This window comes from Ahaetulla prasina, chromosome 1 (assembly GCF_028640845.1).
Source record: "Ahaetulla prasina isolate Xishuangbanna chromosome 1, ASM2864084v1, whole genome shotgun sequence".
NCBI lineage: Eukaryota > Metazoa > Chordata > Lepidosauria > Squamata > Colubridae > Ahaetulla > Ahaetulla prasina.
In genome coordinates, this window is record NC_080539.1 from 73589204 (window position 1) to 73605649 (window position 16446).

General features: G+C 37.5%; 2 protein-coding genes across 2 annotated transcripts in view; one reads left to right on the forward strand and one right to left on the reverse strand.

Moving 5' to 3' along the window:
* Positions 1–2111, forward strand: part of XPO5 (exportin 5) — a 40017-nt gene extending 37906 nt beyond the window's left edge. The window contains exons 31-32 of the mRNA XM_058163212.1: positions 47–211; positions 699–2111. Coding sequence (XP_058019195.1) covers positions 47–211; positions 699–839 — 306 coding nt within the window. The 3' untranslated portion in view covers positions 840–2111. The remainder of the gene's footprint in view (positions 1–46; positions 212–698) is intronic.
* Positions 2112–2817: 706 nt separating this feature from the next.
* On the reverse strand, positions 2818–16376 carry POLR1C (RNA polymerase I and III subunit C). Its single transcript, XM_058163253.1, has 9 exons — positions 16167–16376; positions 15223–15294; positions 14673–14780; positions 13703–13835; positions 10363–10479; positions 9879–10028; positions 8772–8921; positions 5357–5473; positions 2818–4161 (listed from the first exon to the last, which is right to left on the reverse strand). Exons 1-9 carry the CDS (start codon positions 16233–16235, stop codon positions 4043–4045), a joined length of 1035 nt encoding a protein of 344 aa, XP_058019236.1. The 5' UTR covers positions 16236–16376; the 3' UTR covers positions 2818–4042.
* Between the last annotated feature and the right edge of the window lie 70 nt (positions 16377–16446).

Sequence of the window (16446 nt, forward strand, 5' to 3'; positions counted from 1 at the left end):
TTTTCTGGCAAAGGTCCCTTCTGATTCTTCTCTTTGTTATTTAAAGCGTCCACGCTATGCTGAGTTGAAAACAGTGATGGAACAAGTCCCAGAAATCCAGAAAGATTCCCTGGAGCAGTTTGATTCCAAACTACTCAACGTAACGCTTCAGAAGGTGGCAGACAAACGGCGGAAGGACCATTTCAAACGCCTAATTGCCGGATGCATAGGGGTAAGACATGATATCAAGCAACAGACAAATCTCATTTGATTTCTGATAAGCAGGTTTTTTTCTTCCCCTCTGTGGGACTTTAACCAATGTCAGCGCTTACCTGTTCAGCCCATTAGTTGTGACTCATGTTAGACAAATCCTAAACTGTGATGGTAGAAATATTGGGTACTTGTGGAGATCTAACCATGTAGCCTTTACTATTCTGTATGATTCAAAATATTCTCCAGAACTTATCTTTCCCAGGCCATCTATGGCATTACCTACTCCCTGCTTAACTGCTACAGAATATATAGCATTTGATACTTTGTTTCTGGCTTTGACTGACTTGAAGTTGATCCCTGTTAAATTCAGCCCATACTGAACCACCCAGGAACAAGTCATAACACCATGGAGTGAGGGGGGAGGAAATTCTACAATTTTAGCCTAGGCAATTCTTTTTGGAATATTTCTATGCATCATTTGCCTATTAATTTTTGTTTCCTTACAGAAGCCCCTAGGAGAACAATTCAGGAAAGAAGTCCACATCAGAAACCTTCCATCTCTTTTCAAGAAGGTGAAAGCACCCCTAGGAACAGACGTTTTTGAGAACAATGAAGAGGAAATCCTCATTGCCCTTTTTGAGCCATAAGCTGAAGACAATCCCACTTTTTCCTCCTTTATACTCTGTGTTGTTTCACAGTAGCCATATTTCCTTTGTTTACTCCTTTCCTGAGCCCTGATACAATTCTCACTGGCCTCATTCTCCTTTTTGGGGGGGAGGGGAGGATTTTCTAGCTTCACTTGCAGCTGTTGGATGGCGGTTGCTCAGGCATTCCAGTCCAACTGTCATTTGGTCAGTTCTTTACAAACAACCCTTCATACATGCATACAGTACTTGACCGGGGAAGGGAGAAGGTTCTGCAGTCTCTCATTCTCTCTGCTACTTCTCCTTCAGGACACCTGTATTGTTGCTGCCTCAACATGACACTAATAGGAGACTCCTGCTTCCCTGCTGGAAAAAGATACCTTGGATGAATAAATGCAATGTGCATATTGGGCGCTGATGAATCACTAAGTTACGCTAACTCAAAAGTTGTACTACTTTTATTACTTTTGAGAAGCAGTACTTGGCCATATGTTCCACCAAACCAAGCACCATTGAGAAACTGGGAGTGAAAATATTTTTTTTAATTCAACCAAGCCTCAGGAAGCCTCAGATTAAACATCCTCTTCTTTGACCTAGAAACATTGTTGCAATAGGTATTATAGCTGCAATCAGTCTTCAGCTATCAAAAGTAAGAATTTTCTAAACACAAAGAATTCAGAACTATTTTATACTGGTCTAAAATAACTTATGCTGAAACGCTCCCCCTGAATGTAGAATGCAGTACAGTTCTGGATAATTTTGTTCAGTGTTTGATGCTACAAAATGCCTCTAGACCAGGTCTTAAGTGTTTTTGTTTATCCGAGAGAGCGATAGAATGTGGGCATAAATTTGCCAGATTTTAATTTTCAGTCTGAAGAATTAGTATCAAATAGAAGGACTTTCTTTAGTGGCTGCTGTAATAGCTTGACTACAGGAGTGGTGTTTTTCAATTAAGCGGCTTAGTAGTGTACACATCTGGTTACATGAAAGAAAACAGGTCTTAAGATTGATATTTGGATCCTCACTAGTAGCCAGACTCCACTCTGACTTGCTTATAATCCTGATCTCAGTGTAACATTTATGTAAACCAAATTCCCCTGTTAAATAGCTTTGGAATCTAGCCTAACTGTATTTATTGTGTCTTAATTACATTTTAATTTACTGTGCCCGTAATAGAAGCATTTAAAACAATTAAGGATTTTTTTTTTGTAGAGATGGTGTATCTGAAGATGTCTCCAAATCAATGTCAATAAAAGTCTCTTCATTTTATACAAACATTGCTCTTCCTTTGCATTAACTCTTTTCAGACCTTTTTTGAACATCATCACCACGGCTGGGTCAAACACTGCAATTATGAGAATTGCATACTTTTTTATTTATTTATTTATTTGCATTTATATCCCGCCCTTCTCTGAAGACTCAGGGCGGCTTACACTATGTCAAGCAATAGTCTTCATCCATTTGTATATTATATACAAAGTCAATTTATTGCCCCCAACAATCTGGGTCCTCATTTTACCTACCTTATAAAGGATGGAAGGCTGAGTCAACCTTGGGCCTGGTGGGACTGGAATCTGCAGTAATTGCAAGCAGCTACTGTTAATAACAGACTGCATTAGTCTGTTGAGCCACCAGAGGCCCTTCCAGAGCCACCAGAGGCCCTTACTTAATACAAACACGCTGCCCTGACTGAAGTACTCCTGTTCAACACATTAAATCAGCTGCATCCTTTGGAAGGCCCGGTCAACTACTGCAAAAGATGTACCTGGTTGTGCATGCACATGTATTTTCACAGAAACCTTTAGCAATCTTTACACATACAGTAAATAAGCATAGGGTACAAATGCAGATGCTTTAAAATGCTTCAAGCTTTTGTGTGAATGCTTTGTCTTGCTTTATTGAATATACTCAAATACATTATTTTATGTTTGGGCTAAAAATTAGACATTCTTATCAAAGTTGGGCAACGCTAGTTTTTGAGGCTAATAGGATTGTTTAATAAATTAAAAATAACATTTTTGATGACAAAGTAGCATAAGGAACCAGAGCAATTCATGTTCTGGGCCTTCTACTCTTCATAATTTTATGTGCCACCAAAGGTTATATATTTGGCTCACATACTTCAAAGACTTATACACAACAATATTCCTGTTGAGATGATTTCTTGCAGCTTAATTTTCTATTTCAACTATTTTATCAATAGGCATTTTCTCTCCTGTTTCAATTAGAATTTTTCTATCAATGAATAATGGATTAAACTGGAAGGATATTCGGGTTTTGTCAGAAAATAGTTGAAATGTACTTCCTTAACTTTGAAAACAATTGGAATCCATACTTAAGGGTGGGAGGAATATTCAAGGAGGTCTTTCCCTACTTTAGTTACTGAGACATGTGTCCCAGTAACTAAAAATAATCTTTTAAAATACCGTGTCCCCCAAAATAAGACATCCCCTGATAATAAGCCCAATCGAGCTTTTGAGTGCATGGCAATAAGGCCAAGCGCGTATTTCAGGGTTCAAAAAATATAAGGGTCTTATTTTCGGGAAAACACGGTAAATGTAGTGAGAGAACATTAGGAATAAATATTTTAGACCAGCATATAATACCGATATACATAAATGTACATAATGTACAATGTACAAATATACATAAATGTAAATAACGACAGTTAACAGGATTTAAATTCTTGAAAGAATCAAGTATTTTCATGGACATTGAAGCAGAAAACTACAGCTCAGGCACAGATCAACTGACTTGGGGATTTTTTTTGTTGACTATAGGAACTATATACATCAAGTAGATAGGTGCTAAATCGTGAAACACTGTCGTAGTATATAGTACCAGATCAGCAAACACAGCTTACACAGGTAAGATTTCTACCCCACTATTGTAATGGAAACTAAGGCTAACACAGGAAATTGTACAGTTCACTCTAGGAGTCTCCGTGTACACATGATTGCAAAGCCTTATCAAAGAATGGCATCCACCATTGCCGGACCACAAATAGTACACAGGGCACTTTGTTATCCTGAATTTCAGTTGTGTCCATGTTGTGTAAATGACAATAGTAATGGTTCAGCAACCACTGTTCTTTGACATCTCAGAAGGGTCATTATCTTACAGACTGATGCAATCTTGTTCCTCTTCAAATCAGGAAGGATTTTGATAGCGGTATTTCCCCACAAGAGTCTCTTGTCTTCCCAAATTTATTTCTTCTGGATGGCTTTTAGCTCCTCTAAGAAGCGTTGGCATTTTCCCATTAGTACTTTGATTGCTTCACTTACCAGCACATCTGGAGGCAAGATGCCTGTGGATTCTACAGAGACTGAAGGGGGAAAAGGGGTCTCAGTTTGCAAGCATAAACACAAGATACCATATTAAACTGTTAAGTAGCAGATAACTTACTGTTGAACAGTAGGATTCATTACTAGGCACCAAAATACAGCTGTGCTTAAAAGTCTGTGAACCCTTTGCAATATTTCTGCATAAATATGACCTAAAATACAATCTGTTTTCTGTAGTTTAGTGTTTCTTAATCTGGACATGTGTAAAACTTGTGTTTTTCAACTCCCAGAAATTCCCAGCCACAGAGGTTACTTTGGTGATGGGACCTCAAGAAAGGCTTATTTCCCGTATCTTATAGGGCAACTTCACTTTGGAGCAAGCAGCCTTGGAGATAAGTATATAAATCAGATTATTTTTAATAAACTATGACAACTCTGGTTTGTTCAATACATCACAATTCACTGATACATGAATATAAGTTATGACCTTCAACAGAACCAAGAGAATAATCTACTTTTTGTGCTTTTCAAATATATCATGTTCCCAAAATGAGCATTAAGACCTCACTTGCATAAATGTTTTCAGATTTCTAAGCACTGAATGAAGGACTGGCTCAAAATGATCTAAAGACAGAATTATATAATTCCATTAAAATGACTACTGATATTATTTAGTTCTATACCATTTTGATGCAAAAACTAAGACTATAAAATAAAACAGAACTGTAGAATAAAAAGCAAGGAAATTACACAAGGTGCTTTGTCATTTGACATTTCCAAGCTAGTGGTTAGCTACTACGCAACAATATTAGACAACCCATAAGTGCAGGTATCCTCCAACACAGTCCTATTAAAAGGCTGGCTTTCGGTGGTACAATTTTTTTTAAAATCTAAAAATTAATAAGGCTGAGCCACACCCGCAACTCTATTATTTCTATTCTATTATTTCAGCCTTCAAAATGGTCCTAAATCATACCCATCAAATTTGATAAGTAAAGCGTTAAAAAAAAATACTGGAAATGAGACCCCTTTGATTTTCAGAGGACTAGGACTCCAATCCTTCACCCCTCAAAAAAAAACTATGGTGAAACATTCACTCAAACTAGCAGGATGTCAAAAACCTCCTGCTAGTTATTGCCTCCAGGAAAAGGAATATCGCTCCTGATCCAAGGAAAACTGTGTATCCATTTTACAATCCATAAAGATCAATAACAAAAGAACACTTAGATTACTCACAGATGTAATGATCTCGCACCCGAGCCAAACGTACAAGGTTTTTTAAGTCGTCATGACGAAAAATTTCTCTACTGAATGTGTCCAATCGAGCATTAGCTACTCTTGCTACTTTCTTTCCTAGGGGAAAAGAAAAATGAACCAATACCTAAATTTTAAAAAATATTAATATATCGTCAATGAACCTTCTCTACATACTGTTAGATTATGTTGGTTCATCTCTGCTTCAACCCAACTACAAAACAATTCGAAATAACATCTTGCCCATCTAAATTCCTGGTTAAACCTGGACAACCCCTCCCGCCAAACCCGGCAGTCTGATTCTATGTAGACTTTTCCAAATACCCCTCAATGAATTTAATTGAGCTTTTCTCATAAGGCAGGGGTCCTCAAACTTTTTAAATAGGAGGCCAATTCATGGTCCCTCAGACTGTTGGGGGGCCGGACTGGCTGGGTGGGTGTGGCTTTAGGTGATCATGCGACTGGGTGAGCATGGCCAATTTAGCAGTCCCAACAATACACACAAATTACACTTTGTTATGCTTCTGGGGGTGGAAAGCAATTTAGTGAAGCTGCCTTGGGATGTGTATGAGGGACTGCTGTTTGTGTGTGTGTCCCTCCCTATCTCTGGTGCTGTGGAGGCCAAAGATGGGCCCCATTTTGGCCTTCTGAGGCCTCTGCGCGTCCCATTTTTGGCTTCCAGTACCTCTCTATTGCCAAAAAACAGGCCCGTTTTAGGCCTCCCGAGGCCTCTATGCATCCCATTTTTGGCCTCCCCGGCCTCCAGTAGCATTCTGCTGTTGAAAAAAGGTTCTGTTTTTGGCCTCCTGAGGCCTCCACACATCCTGTTTTTGGCCTCCACGGCCTCCAAAAGGCAGGTGGGGGCTGGGGGGGTAAGCGGGGCAATGTGGGTGGGGCAGCCTGGTGGTTCTGCGCAGGCTGGATAAATGGCTTCAGTGGGTCGTATCTGGCCTGCGGGCCGGAGTTTGAGGATCCCTGGATTTTTTTTGTTTTTTTTTTATTCAAAAAGTTTTACAAACCCCCCCCTTTCCCCCCAACCCTCCTCCCTTCACTAATCCCCTCCCCCCTTCCCCCTGACTTCCCGGAACAAGTACAAGGTATAGTTAAAAATAAAACAAACATACGCTAAGAAAATTTTTCCCCAAAACTATTATACCAATTTTCCCTCTCTAACTCTGACTTCCTCCTAACATAACCAAAATCCTTCAAAAAAAAAAATTAACAATTAACAGTAATAAAATATATAAATCAATAGAACAAATTAATCCTAAAGTATTTAAAACCAGCTAAAGCATAAAAATCCAATCCAATTCAGAGAATATCTCCCTTATAGCTTCTATAACCATATAATTTTTCCCCCAGGTCTTTCTTACATAAGATCTTTCAAGAATATTCTATTTAAAATTCAGTACAACACATTATAAAATTTCAATACAGAAAATTACAATATCTATTCAACTTTAGTCCTTCCTCGTCAAAATCCAGTATAAATCCAAATACCTAGTCATTTATGATAGATATAAAACATATAATCAACCCATTTCTTCCAGATCTTCCTCACATATTGTCTTTCAGGGACACTAATACTTTTGTCTGTTAAGATTTCAAAACAACCTTGTTTCAAGGATAATACTTTTGTCTCTTGCCATTTTTTTTGATGCATTAATCTCTGTCTTTCCTTCATTACTCCTTTTGAAAAGTCAGTCACAATATTTCCTAGTAGTTCTTTATGTCCAAGAATCCACAAATTACTGCCGTATATTCCATCAGTCCAAAAAGAGAACTCTTGGAAAGCATTAACCCTGTGAGTTTTTTCGGTTCGGGAGACAGCCTCCAGTAGCACAAATTCAGGCATTTCATCCAAACTATTTAAAGGAAACTTCTTTACATCAACTTGTTTATTCACGATCATATCTTCATATTTATCCACTTTTGTTTGTATCTCCTCCATTCCATTTTCCAAGTCCTGATTACACTGGTTAATTTCATCCAAGCGCTCATCCAAAACGTCCCTATTTTTTATCAATTCGTATTTTTGAATAATTAAATACATTCTTTCTGTGTAATCCTGTATAAAGTCACGAATCCATTCTTCTGAAAGAACCTTCATGGCAAAGTTCTTGCTGAAAATCCCCTTATGAAATACTTAAACAACGTAATATAATCCAACAATACACAGTCCAACACAATAAGATAAAATCTCCATTCAGTTTCGATTTCGCAGCAAGGCTCCTTTCCTTTCCCTTTCCTTTAACGCTCTACTTTCAGTTGCTCTCAAACGCCATTTTAAACAGTTAAAGGAAGGGGGGGGGAAATTCTCTTTTTAAAGAAGGTGGAAGTCAGGAAATCAAAAATACTTGCAAACCAATAATTGTTCACTCATGCTTCTTCCGCCTGCTTATAGAAATCCACAAAAAGAAATCAATTGTTAGCAGAAGTGGACACCTTCCTCTTTTCCTGCTTTTGCAGGAGCGCGCTGAATACTGGAGATTAAAGGAGGATTCAATGGGATTCGACCTTTCGGGACTTTGCATAACAAAAACAAAGCCCCTAGGGGAATCTACCACTCTCCCCCCTGCTCTTTCTCTCTCTTTCAACCAGAGAGGGAAATTGAAGCCGGGAACAGCTGTTCGTTGCTGTTTTCACCGGCTTTTACCATATCCAGTGCGGAGTGCCATAAATTAGCACCCAGCGAGAAAGGTGGCGCCAAGCGGAAGTTGAAATCCCTGTCTTAAGGTTTGTAATCAGTCTTCACTTTTCAGAACCCAACATCAAGCATTCACTCGATTTTTCAATAGTCAAAAATAGCCTTAGTCTCCGCATAGCAAATAGAACAACAAAATGCAGGAAGGTATCCAACCAAAGATCCATTTTTGTTGTGGCTATGTTGCCATTTTTTGTAATACCCATTGAGTTGATTGGAAGATCAAAAATTAGGCCATAAGGAAGGCAAACATACACTTCATCAAACAGAAGTATATCTGTTTGTATATAAAGTATATAAAGTTCTGTCATTGTGTGTGGGGTGGGGGGAGAAGGGGAGAAATTAGTCAATAAAACATGATTTGTGATTTTGTACCATTTAAGACAGGGGCTCTGGAGACGCATGTGGTCCTTTCATCCCTCTGCTGTGACTCTTTGTTGCTGGTCGGCTCCACAATTGATAGGGCTTTCAATTAGGATAGGTAGAGGAAAAAAGATGCCGTGCTAGGAGACAACTCTATGGTGTGGGAACCGACTTCTGGTCAGCAGAGGAAAAAGGACGCTAGGAGGAGACTATGATGTGGGAACTGGACTTCCAGTTGACTCCAGAATTAAACAGGGGCTTCCAGTTAGGATCTTTGTGGCTCTTTGAGGGTTTAAGGTTGCCAACCCCTGATTTAAGGAATGAAATTACCTCTGATTTCCTCAATCTCAATAACTCCAGAAGAAAAACACTTTTTCAGCCGCTCAGCTGCTTCCCCTTCAACAGGCTGCAATAAAGTGATTTCTGGCAACAAACGGTAACTGGCTGTGGCAACTGGAGAAAATTTGGCATGGTCTTTGCCTAAAGAAAAAGAGTGACTGTTAAAAAGCAAATGAATGCAATCAGGCATCAGTGGGATGAACTGGAGGCACAGAGAGAAAGCGGCTGCAAACAGGATTTGTTCTGCACATCTGTCCAACCCTCTAAATAATAAAAATCAGTTGCACTCTTCTAAATAGGCCATTAATCTTTCATAACATTTGACAGTAATGCTGATATCCCAAAGAAGCTGAGAATAGGCAGAGAACACACGGCAGAGATTCTCAAACTATTCGTCTGTAGATAGCCAGCATTCCACATGAGTCTTCCCACTAATTCATTGCCAATTAGCTTATCAGTACCCTGGTCACCTCAGCCCTTGCCTCAGCCCTACTACTACTACTACCAACTGCTGCTTCACAAAAATGAATTGTCAACTGAAACAGATTCACTGAAGCACACAAGCGTTAATACAATAATACAAATAGCAACAGGGATGCTATATTTCACATTATTGACTTTATCTAACCCAAAACTCAAACACACTCTTTACAATACAAAGACAAGAATTACAAAGTACTGTGGAGCAGTTATGCTATCCCATAAACAAAACAAAAAAACACCGACTTATTAAACAAGCCAGAGTAATTCAAGCTCATGAATGACTCAGCCTTCCATCCTTTATAAGGCAGGTAAAATGAGGACCCAGATTGTTGGGGGGGCAATAAGTTGACTTTGTAAATATACAAATAGAATGAGACTATTGCCTTATACACTGTAAGCCGCCCTGAGTCTTCGGAGAAGGGCGGGATATAAATGTAAATTAAAAAAAAAAAAGCTGTGAATCAACCATGCCTTACCCTCTCTAAAAGGGACCCCATCACTGAGATCTAGATCTATTGAGAAAATATCAGCCACATGTACAAAATGAGTATTCCCCCCATCCCCCCCAAAAAAAATGAAATTGCCAAATTTATATCAGAACTTTAGCTGTCTCACCAATGCCTTTTACACAGTGCATAAGTACATCGATCTCTTGGCCAGGACGCAACTGTGCAATGAGGATATCATCGTGGACAGGTCGGAAATTTGCATTCATGTTGTCAGCCTGAGATCCTAGTGGTACCCACTCCATGTGTTTGCTGTAAACTATAAGAAAACTATTTTTAAAAAGAGTTCTACTTACAACTACACAGAAAACTATGGCATTATTCAATTATTTGCAAGGCCTTATGTGCTGCTCCAATCCAGCAGGGCATCTTCTTAATCAAAAGGGAATAATTAGCAATTATATTCAAAGTGAAGATAGGGGAAGGCACGCACACACACAAAATCAATTTTGCAAGCCCTGAGTTCTTTATTCCAATTTAAAGAAGGAGAAAAATTTGGTAGACTGAGAAGGCTTGAATATGAGATCATGTCAAAAGAATATTTGCATTAGAAACAATAATAGTCACTGATGACTTGAAAGCAAGACTTTTACCTTTATGGTTGATATAGAGCTCATTAGGATCAGATGATTCTCTAGCCGCCTGAAGATTCTTGCTGCATTTTATTTTCAACCGAAACTGCAGTGTGTTAATTTCATCACATTCATCTTCTGAAAAAAGCAAGGAAGAACAAAGTAAAGCAAGATGCACACACATTGTTTTAAGTTCTACTCAGTAATAGCCAGCTTCAGCCCCTGACAAACACTTCCAACATTATCTTACCTTCACTCTTTTTTTTTTTAAATAATTTTTTATTTCCATTTTTCAACATCATATTTATGTACAAACTATTATCCATTAGTCATTAATTTTTATTTATTACTGATTCAGGCCTGCCCGACTGCCACTTCCTTACTACACAACCTCCCTCTCTACCCTCTACTACTTTCCCATCCTTCATCCCCTTCACTTTACTACTTCCTCTCCTCCTTCTCCACTCCTCCCTTCTTCCACCCTATCTAACCTCTTATTCCCTCCTCCTTCTCTACACTTTCCTACCTACTTTCTTCCCTCCTTCTACTCCTCTCTCCTTTTCTTCCTGAAATGGCAGTCGAGCATCCCCAATATCATTTTAAATTTTTTAATTTCATATCTTCAAAAATTACTGTACATTAATAATCAGTCCATGTATCACTTGTTGATTCATTTCCCTTCCCCTCCTCCCCCTTCCCCCACCCCCCAGACTTCCCAGAGCAAATACCGGGTATTATAACCAACAATCACAAGCTAAAGTATACAAAATATACTTAACCTCCCACCTTAAAAAAAATTTAAAACTATAGATCCCCTCACAATAAAAATAAAAAGATAGGAAAGAATAATAATAATAAAAAAAAAGTAAAGAAACAATACCAACTTCACATATTACTTCTTCTTACAGTCCATTTTTAAAATTAATCCATCTTCTCAAATTCAATTTTTTTTCCACTTGTATATTTCTTCAAATTTCATAAGTCCATTTCTCAAATTACAGTCCATCTTCTCGAACTCAAATTTTTATCACTTATATATTTCTTCAATTGCCATAACATTTAATGTCCATTCTTCTTACAGTCCATTTTAAAAATTAGTCCATCTTCTAAAGTTCAATTTTTTTTCCCGCCCACTTGTATATTCCTTCAAATTTCATAAGTCCATTTCTTAAATTACAATCCAGCTTCTCAAATTCAAATTTTCATCACTTATATATTTCTTCAATTGTCATAAGATTTAATATTCAGTCTTCCAATACTACTCCATCAATCAAATATCAAGCAAATAATCATTTAGACTACATCCACAATATAACAGTAAACATTTAAAATCATTACATCCACATTATCTAAATTCATAAATTTCACTTTCCATCCTTCACAATTGAGTAATATCATCCCATAGATTTATACCATACAAATAGCAAATAACAAAAATCCTATAATTTAAACAAATCAATTCCAAAAATTAACCATAATCATCCTATTCACATCTTAAACATTCCTCCCCTCTCCCATTCTATTTTCCATCATTTCCAAACCAGTTAACTTAGCATCTAACAACAAAGGATTCCCACTCTTTAAAACATTAATATAAAAATGTCTCACTTTCATAACTGAATTAAGAAAATACTTTCTACCTCTAAAATTCACTGACAAACCCATTGGGACTTCCCATCTAAAATATATCTGATATTTCTTAAACTCATCCACCAAAAAAGCAAATTCTCTTCTGTTTCTTAACATTTTAGGAGGAATTTCCTTCATCATTTTTATATCTTTTATATCTTTTTATATCTGAAATTTATTTTTATAAAAGGCTTGCAAAATTTCATACCTAACCTTTTTAGTTGTAAAATAAATAACCACATCCCTAGGTACTCTATTTTGTCTTGCCCACCAAGAATTAACACGATAAATTCTTTCAATATTAGTCTCAAAATCTTCTGGCTCCACACCCTTTATCTGAGCAAAGGCTTGCGTAAAAATCTCCTTTAAATTTTCCTTCCTATTTTGTTTCAACCCCCTCACCCTTATAGCATATTCCATTAATCTATATTGTAATATTACTCTTTCTTCATCTGCCCTATCTACCTTTGCCTTTATATCTTCCATCTTATTATCTAAGTTCCAATTGTTTTGATTTTTTTGAATTTCTTCTATTTTCCTTTGCAACTCTAAATTAGCTTTATTAAATTCTGCAAGATCATCCTGCATCTGAATACAAGAGCTTAATATTTGCGCAATTGCATCCTTTACCATTTTCATTTCCCTCTTCTGCTCTTCCACCACTTCCTTGAAATCCAACATCTCTTTCTCTATTTCATCAAATTTTTGATCTATTTCTAAAAAGTGACTCTCCAAAAACTCCTGTAAAGAATTTCTTACTTCCTTTTTGATTTCTTCTTTTAATTTTTGAATCTGAGCTGAAGAAATTTCAAAGTTTTTAATGACTTTTGGCACTATTTGCTTAAAAGCCATTTTAAAAAAAAGGATAGCTTAATAATAGTCCAAGAAAAAGAAAGAAAAAAAAAATTAGAAAAGAAAGTTTCAAAAAACTTATCTTCTAAATCACTATAATCCCAAAGAAGAAGAAAAAATATAAATCATAAGATTTTTATTTCTTCCATTTAGTCAGTATCTTCCTATATATCTTCTATTTCGACACACTTTTGGCACTATTTGCTTAAAAGCCATTTTTTTAAAAAAATATATAACTTAATAACAGACCAAGAGAAAAGAAAAAATATTTAGAAAAAAAATATTCAAAAAACTTTTCTTCTAAATCACTATAATCCCAAAGAAAAAGAAAAGATATAAATCATAAAATTCTCATGTCTTCCGTTTAGTCAGTATGCTTCTATGTATCTTCTTTCTTCTATTTCAACACTAGCCGTTAGTAAGCATTTCTACTTTCGTTTTCAGAACACACATTCCACAAAACCGCCATTTGCTTTCTTCTCTCCTATCTTCGCAGCAAATAAATCCTCAGGGGCTTACAGTCTTCTTACAAACAAGTGCTAGAACTCCAGTTTCTGCTCCGTCCACGTTACAATCCATCATAAATCAATTCCTGCCGTGGAAATTGGCCGCTTCGTTTGTTTGCCATAAAGGCAAATGCCTCACCCAGCCAGGAGCTTATCAGGTTATAGAAGGAGAACTTCCCGCAAGCTTTAAAAGCTTATTAGGGCATCTCAACCTCAACCTAATTGCTCATCTTTCCTTCTTTGCCCGAAGGAAAGAATTCCAAGCTGTCGGACCCAGATTTATGATGTCCTGACAGCTTTACAGACTAGGGAGTTAGCAGCTAAATCATAGCTGCTTCTGCACGAAGCGGAGCCAAAACCGGAAGTCATCTTACCTTCACTCTTGTACTCAAAGAGACGAGGATCTGCACAAATAGGAATCAGTCCTAAACGGTGAGCTAGGATTTCATCCTGTACAATGGAGGTGTTGTTGTATACAAAGACCTTCTCCACAGCCATGGTTGGCACCTAGGCAACAATTAATCAAAGCACTGGTTCTCAGTATCTTATGAATTTCTGAATTCTAGTGGTCTAACATACTGGTCTAAACATCAAGTCTTAAGATGGAAATTTTTAAAAAAAGGTTTTGTAGACTCCCCAATGTTGTTGTATTACTTATTCACTATCCTGTAGTTACATCTTTATTTCTGAAAAGTTTCTTTAAGCTCCAATAAGAGGAACAGGAAGTAATTTTTTAACAAATGAGATCTCAGAGATACTTGCTCCACATGCTTATACCTACTATGCACATGTAATATAATATTACCAGTTTGGCCTAATGGTTAAGGTACTAGGTTAGAAATCAGGAGACTGTGAGTTCTAGTCCTGCCTTAAGCATGAAAGCCAGCTGGATTACTTTGGGCCAATCACTCTCTCTCAGCCCAACTCACCTCACATGGTTGTTATTGTGGGGAAAATAGGAGGAGGGAGGTGTATTAAGTATGTTTGCCACCTTGAATTATTTAAATAAATAATAAAGGTGGGAGATAGATGAGCGAGAGAGAGAGATAGCAGTGAGCTTGCCATTTTGGACAACAACTTTCTAAATTTCAATGACCTTATCTATAATAATACTTGCTCTTTCTCTACAACACAAAAGTATTTTAAACTTCTACAATGTTTACTGTCTAATAAAACTGCCTCATTTAAAAAACTGTTCTGAAGACTTTGTATTACAATTTGTCTTTCACAACAATGTCTTTGACAATCCTTCTGTTCTGATATTTTTAAGGATACGCCTATGCATTAAAATACCAATATGACTATGCTGGCATTTTTTATTTCTGTGGGGGAAAAAATTAATACCTCAGCAAGCAAGATCCGTCGGAAAGCATTAGCAATGGCTGCATCAATCCCCACCATGTCAAATTCCAAAGTACTTTCATCCATATGGATCATATCTATTCTGAAATTCTGTGGAAACAAAGTTTGAAAATAGGCATCTATAGGCATCCTCTTTTGGTTAAAAACTTTGGTTGAGGAAGAAGTCTTACCATACAATTAAATGTCTGTCATTATCAATGCTGAATATTCCGGTATTTTACAATATTCTATAAATGTTCATTTATTCAATTCACATTCTTCCTAATTTTTCCAGTCAGATGAGCACAGAAAATGGTTTGTGCACATCTTTCATAAACAAGAAAATGAACTAACTTCTCCACCATACAAGCAATATCTACGTTTGAAAATATACTATAGCTTAAACCAAACTACACACAAGCTAGTAAGATTCAAAAATAGTGTTTTGCACTGATTTGTTGTTATCAAGTAAAGTTAGAAACACGACCGTTCCAAGAAAATAGGCAACTTTTGACTTTAAACTGCTTAACAGAAAGAATCACTTCTTTCTCACCTTTTCAAATCTTTGCTTATCCCAAGCATCATTGTATCCTGAATAATTCCCAGGAAAATCTGTTGTGTGGACCTGGAGAGGAAACACTTGGTAACTCTTAGATAGAAAATGCAGCTTATGCCAGGTTCAATCTCTGAATAGAGCTGAAATCCTGAACAGCTGCCAACCTGTGTTCTCTATATGGGTATGTGTTCAATAAACTACAGGTAGTCCTTGACATATGACCACAATTGAGCCCATAATTTATTGTTAAAAGTTGTTAACTGAATTTTGTTCTATTTTATGATATTTCTTGCCACAGTTTAAGTGTAATCACTACAGTTATTAAGTTAGTAACATGGTTGTTAAGTGAATCTGGCTTCTCCATTAACCTGGCTCGTCGGAGGGCCACGAAAGGTCATCATGTAACCTGGGACACTGCAACTATCATAAATACAAGTCAGTTGCCAAGCATTCAAATTTTGATTACGTGACCAGGGGGATGCCGCAACGGTCCTAAGTGTAAAAAACGATCACAGGTCACTTTTTACAGCGCTCTTGTAACTTCAAATGGTCACTAAACGAACTGTTGTAATTCGAGGACTACCTGCAACGACTTAATTCAATAGTTTCCAAATTCAAAACCAGGATAATTACCAAAAAAAAAATCGCTTTACAGAATTATCCGGACAACTGGTGGAGTTCATACATACACCTGTGCATATTCAAGCAGCAACCTGCTTTTACATGGAGAAACTCAAATCGCAGTTAAATTTCCCTTCCTCTGTATCAGGACAGTGTTCGAAGGAGCGCTTCATTCATTCATTCGGCTGCATTAAATTTATATTTCTTTCATATAAGTCAGGCTTCTGTCCAGGAAACAGCCACTCAAATCATTGTCAAGACCCGCTTCGTGGCCAGACAACACTCTCCCTCCACCTGTCCCGCTGCTTTCTTCCGCTTACATTGCGAACACCGAATTCGCCCAGAACCACGCGGGTCCGCATCTCTTCCACGCTCCCGGGCGCTGCCATCCTTCACGCAAACGCGTTGTACGGTCCAGCCAAGCCCGGTGCGCAAGCGCCAAAGTTTTACCATCGAGCAGGAGAGCGTCCCCTCTTCTCACGTGACATTCGAATTCCGGTCGAGCGGCTGTTCCCACCGAACGGAAGTGGGTGGCGGTGTGCCGCCATGTTGTGTGTGGCGCTGTCTAAAATGAACGTTGTTTTTTTTAAGCGTGGCAGC

Bases quoted from the DNA above. Each gene is read 5' to 3' on its own strand.
- POLR1C (XM_058163253.1), bottom strand. From the start codon at position 16,235: ATGGCAGCGCCCGGGAGCGTGGAAGAGATGCGGACCCGCGTGGTTCTG. The intron at 15,295-16,166 runs GTAAGCGGAAGA...TTTCCTCTCCAG, and splicing joins GCGAATTCGGTGTTCGCAAT to GTCCACACAACAGATTTTCC. The intron at 8,922-9,878 runs GTGAGACAGCTA...CTTTTTCTTTAG, and splicing joins GCACTGTGTAAAAGGCATTG to GCAAAGACCATGCCAAATTT.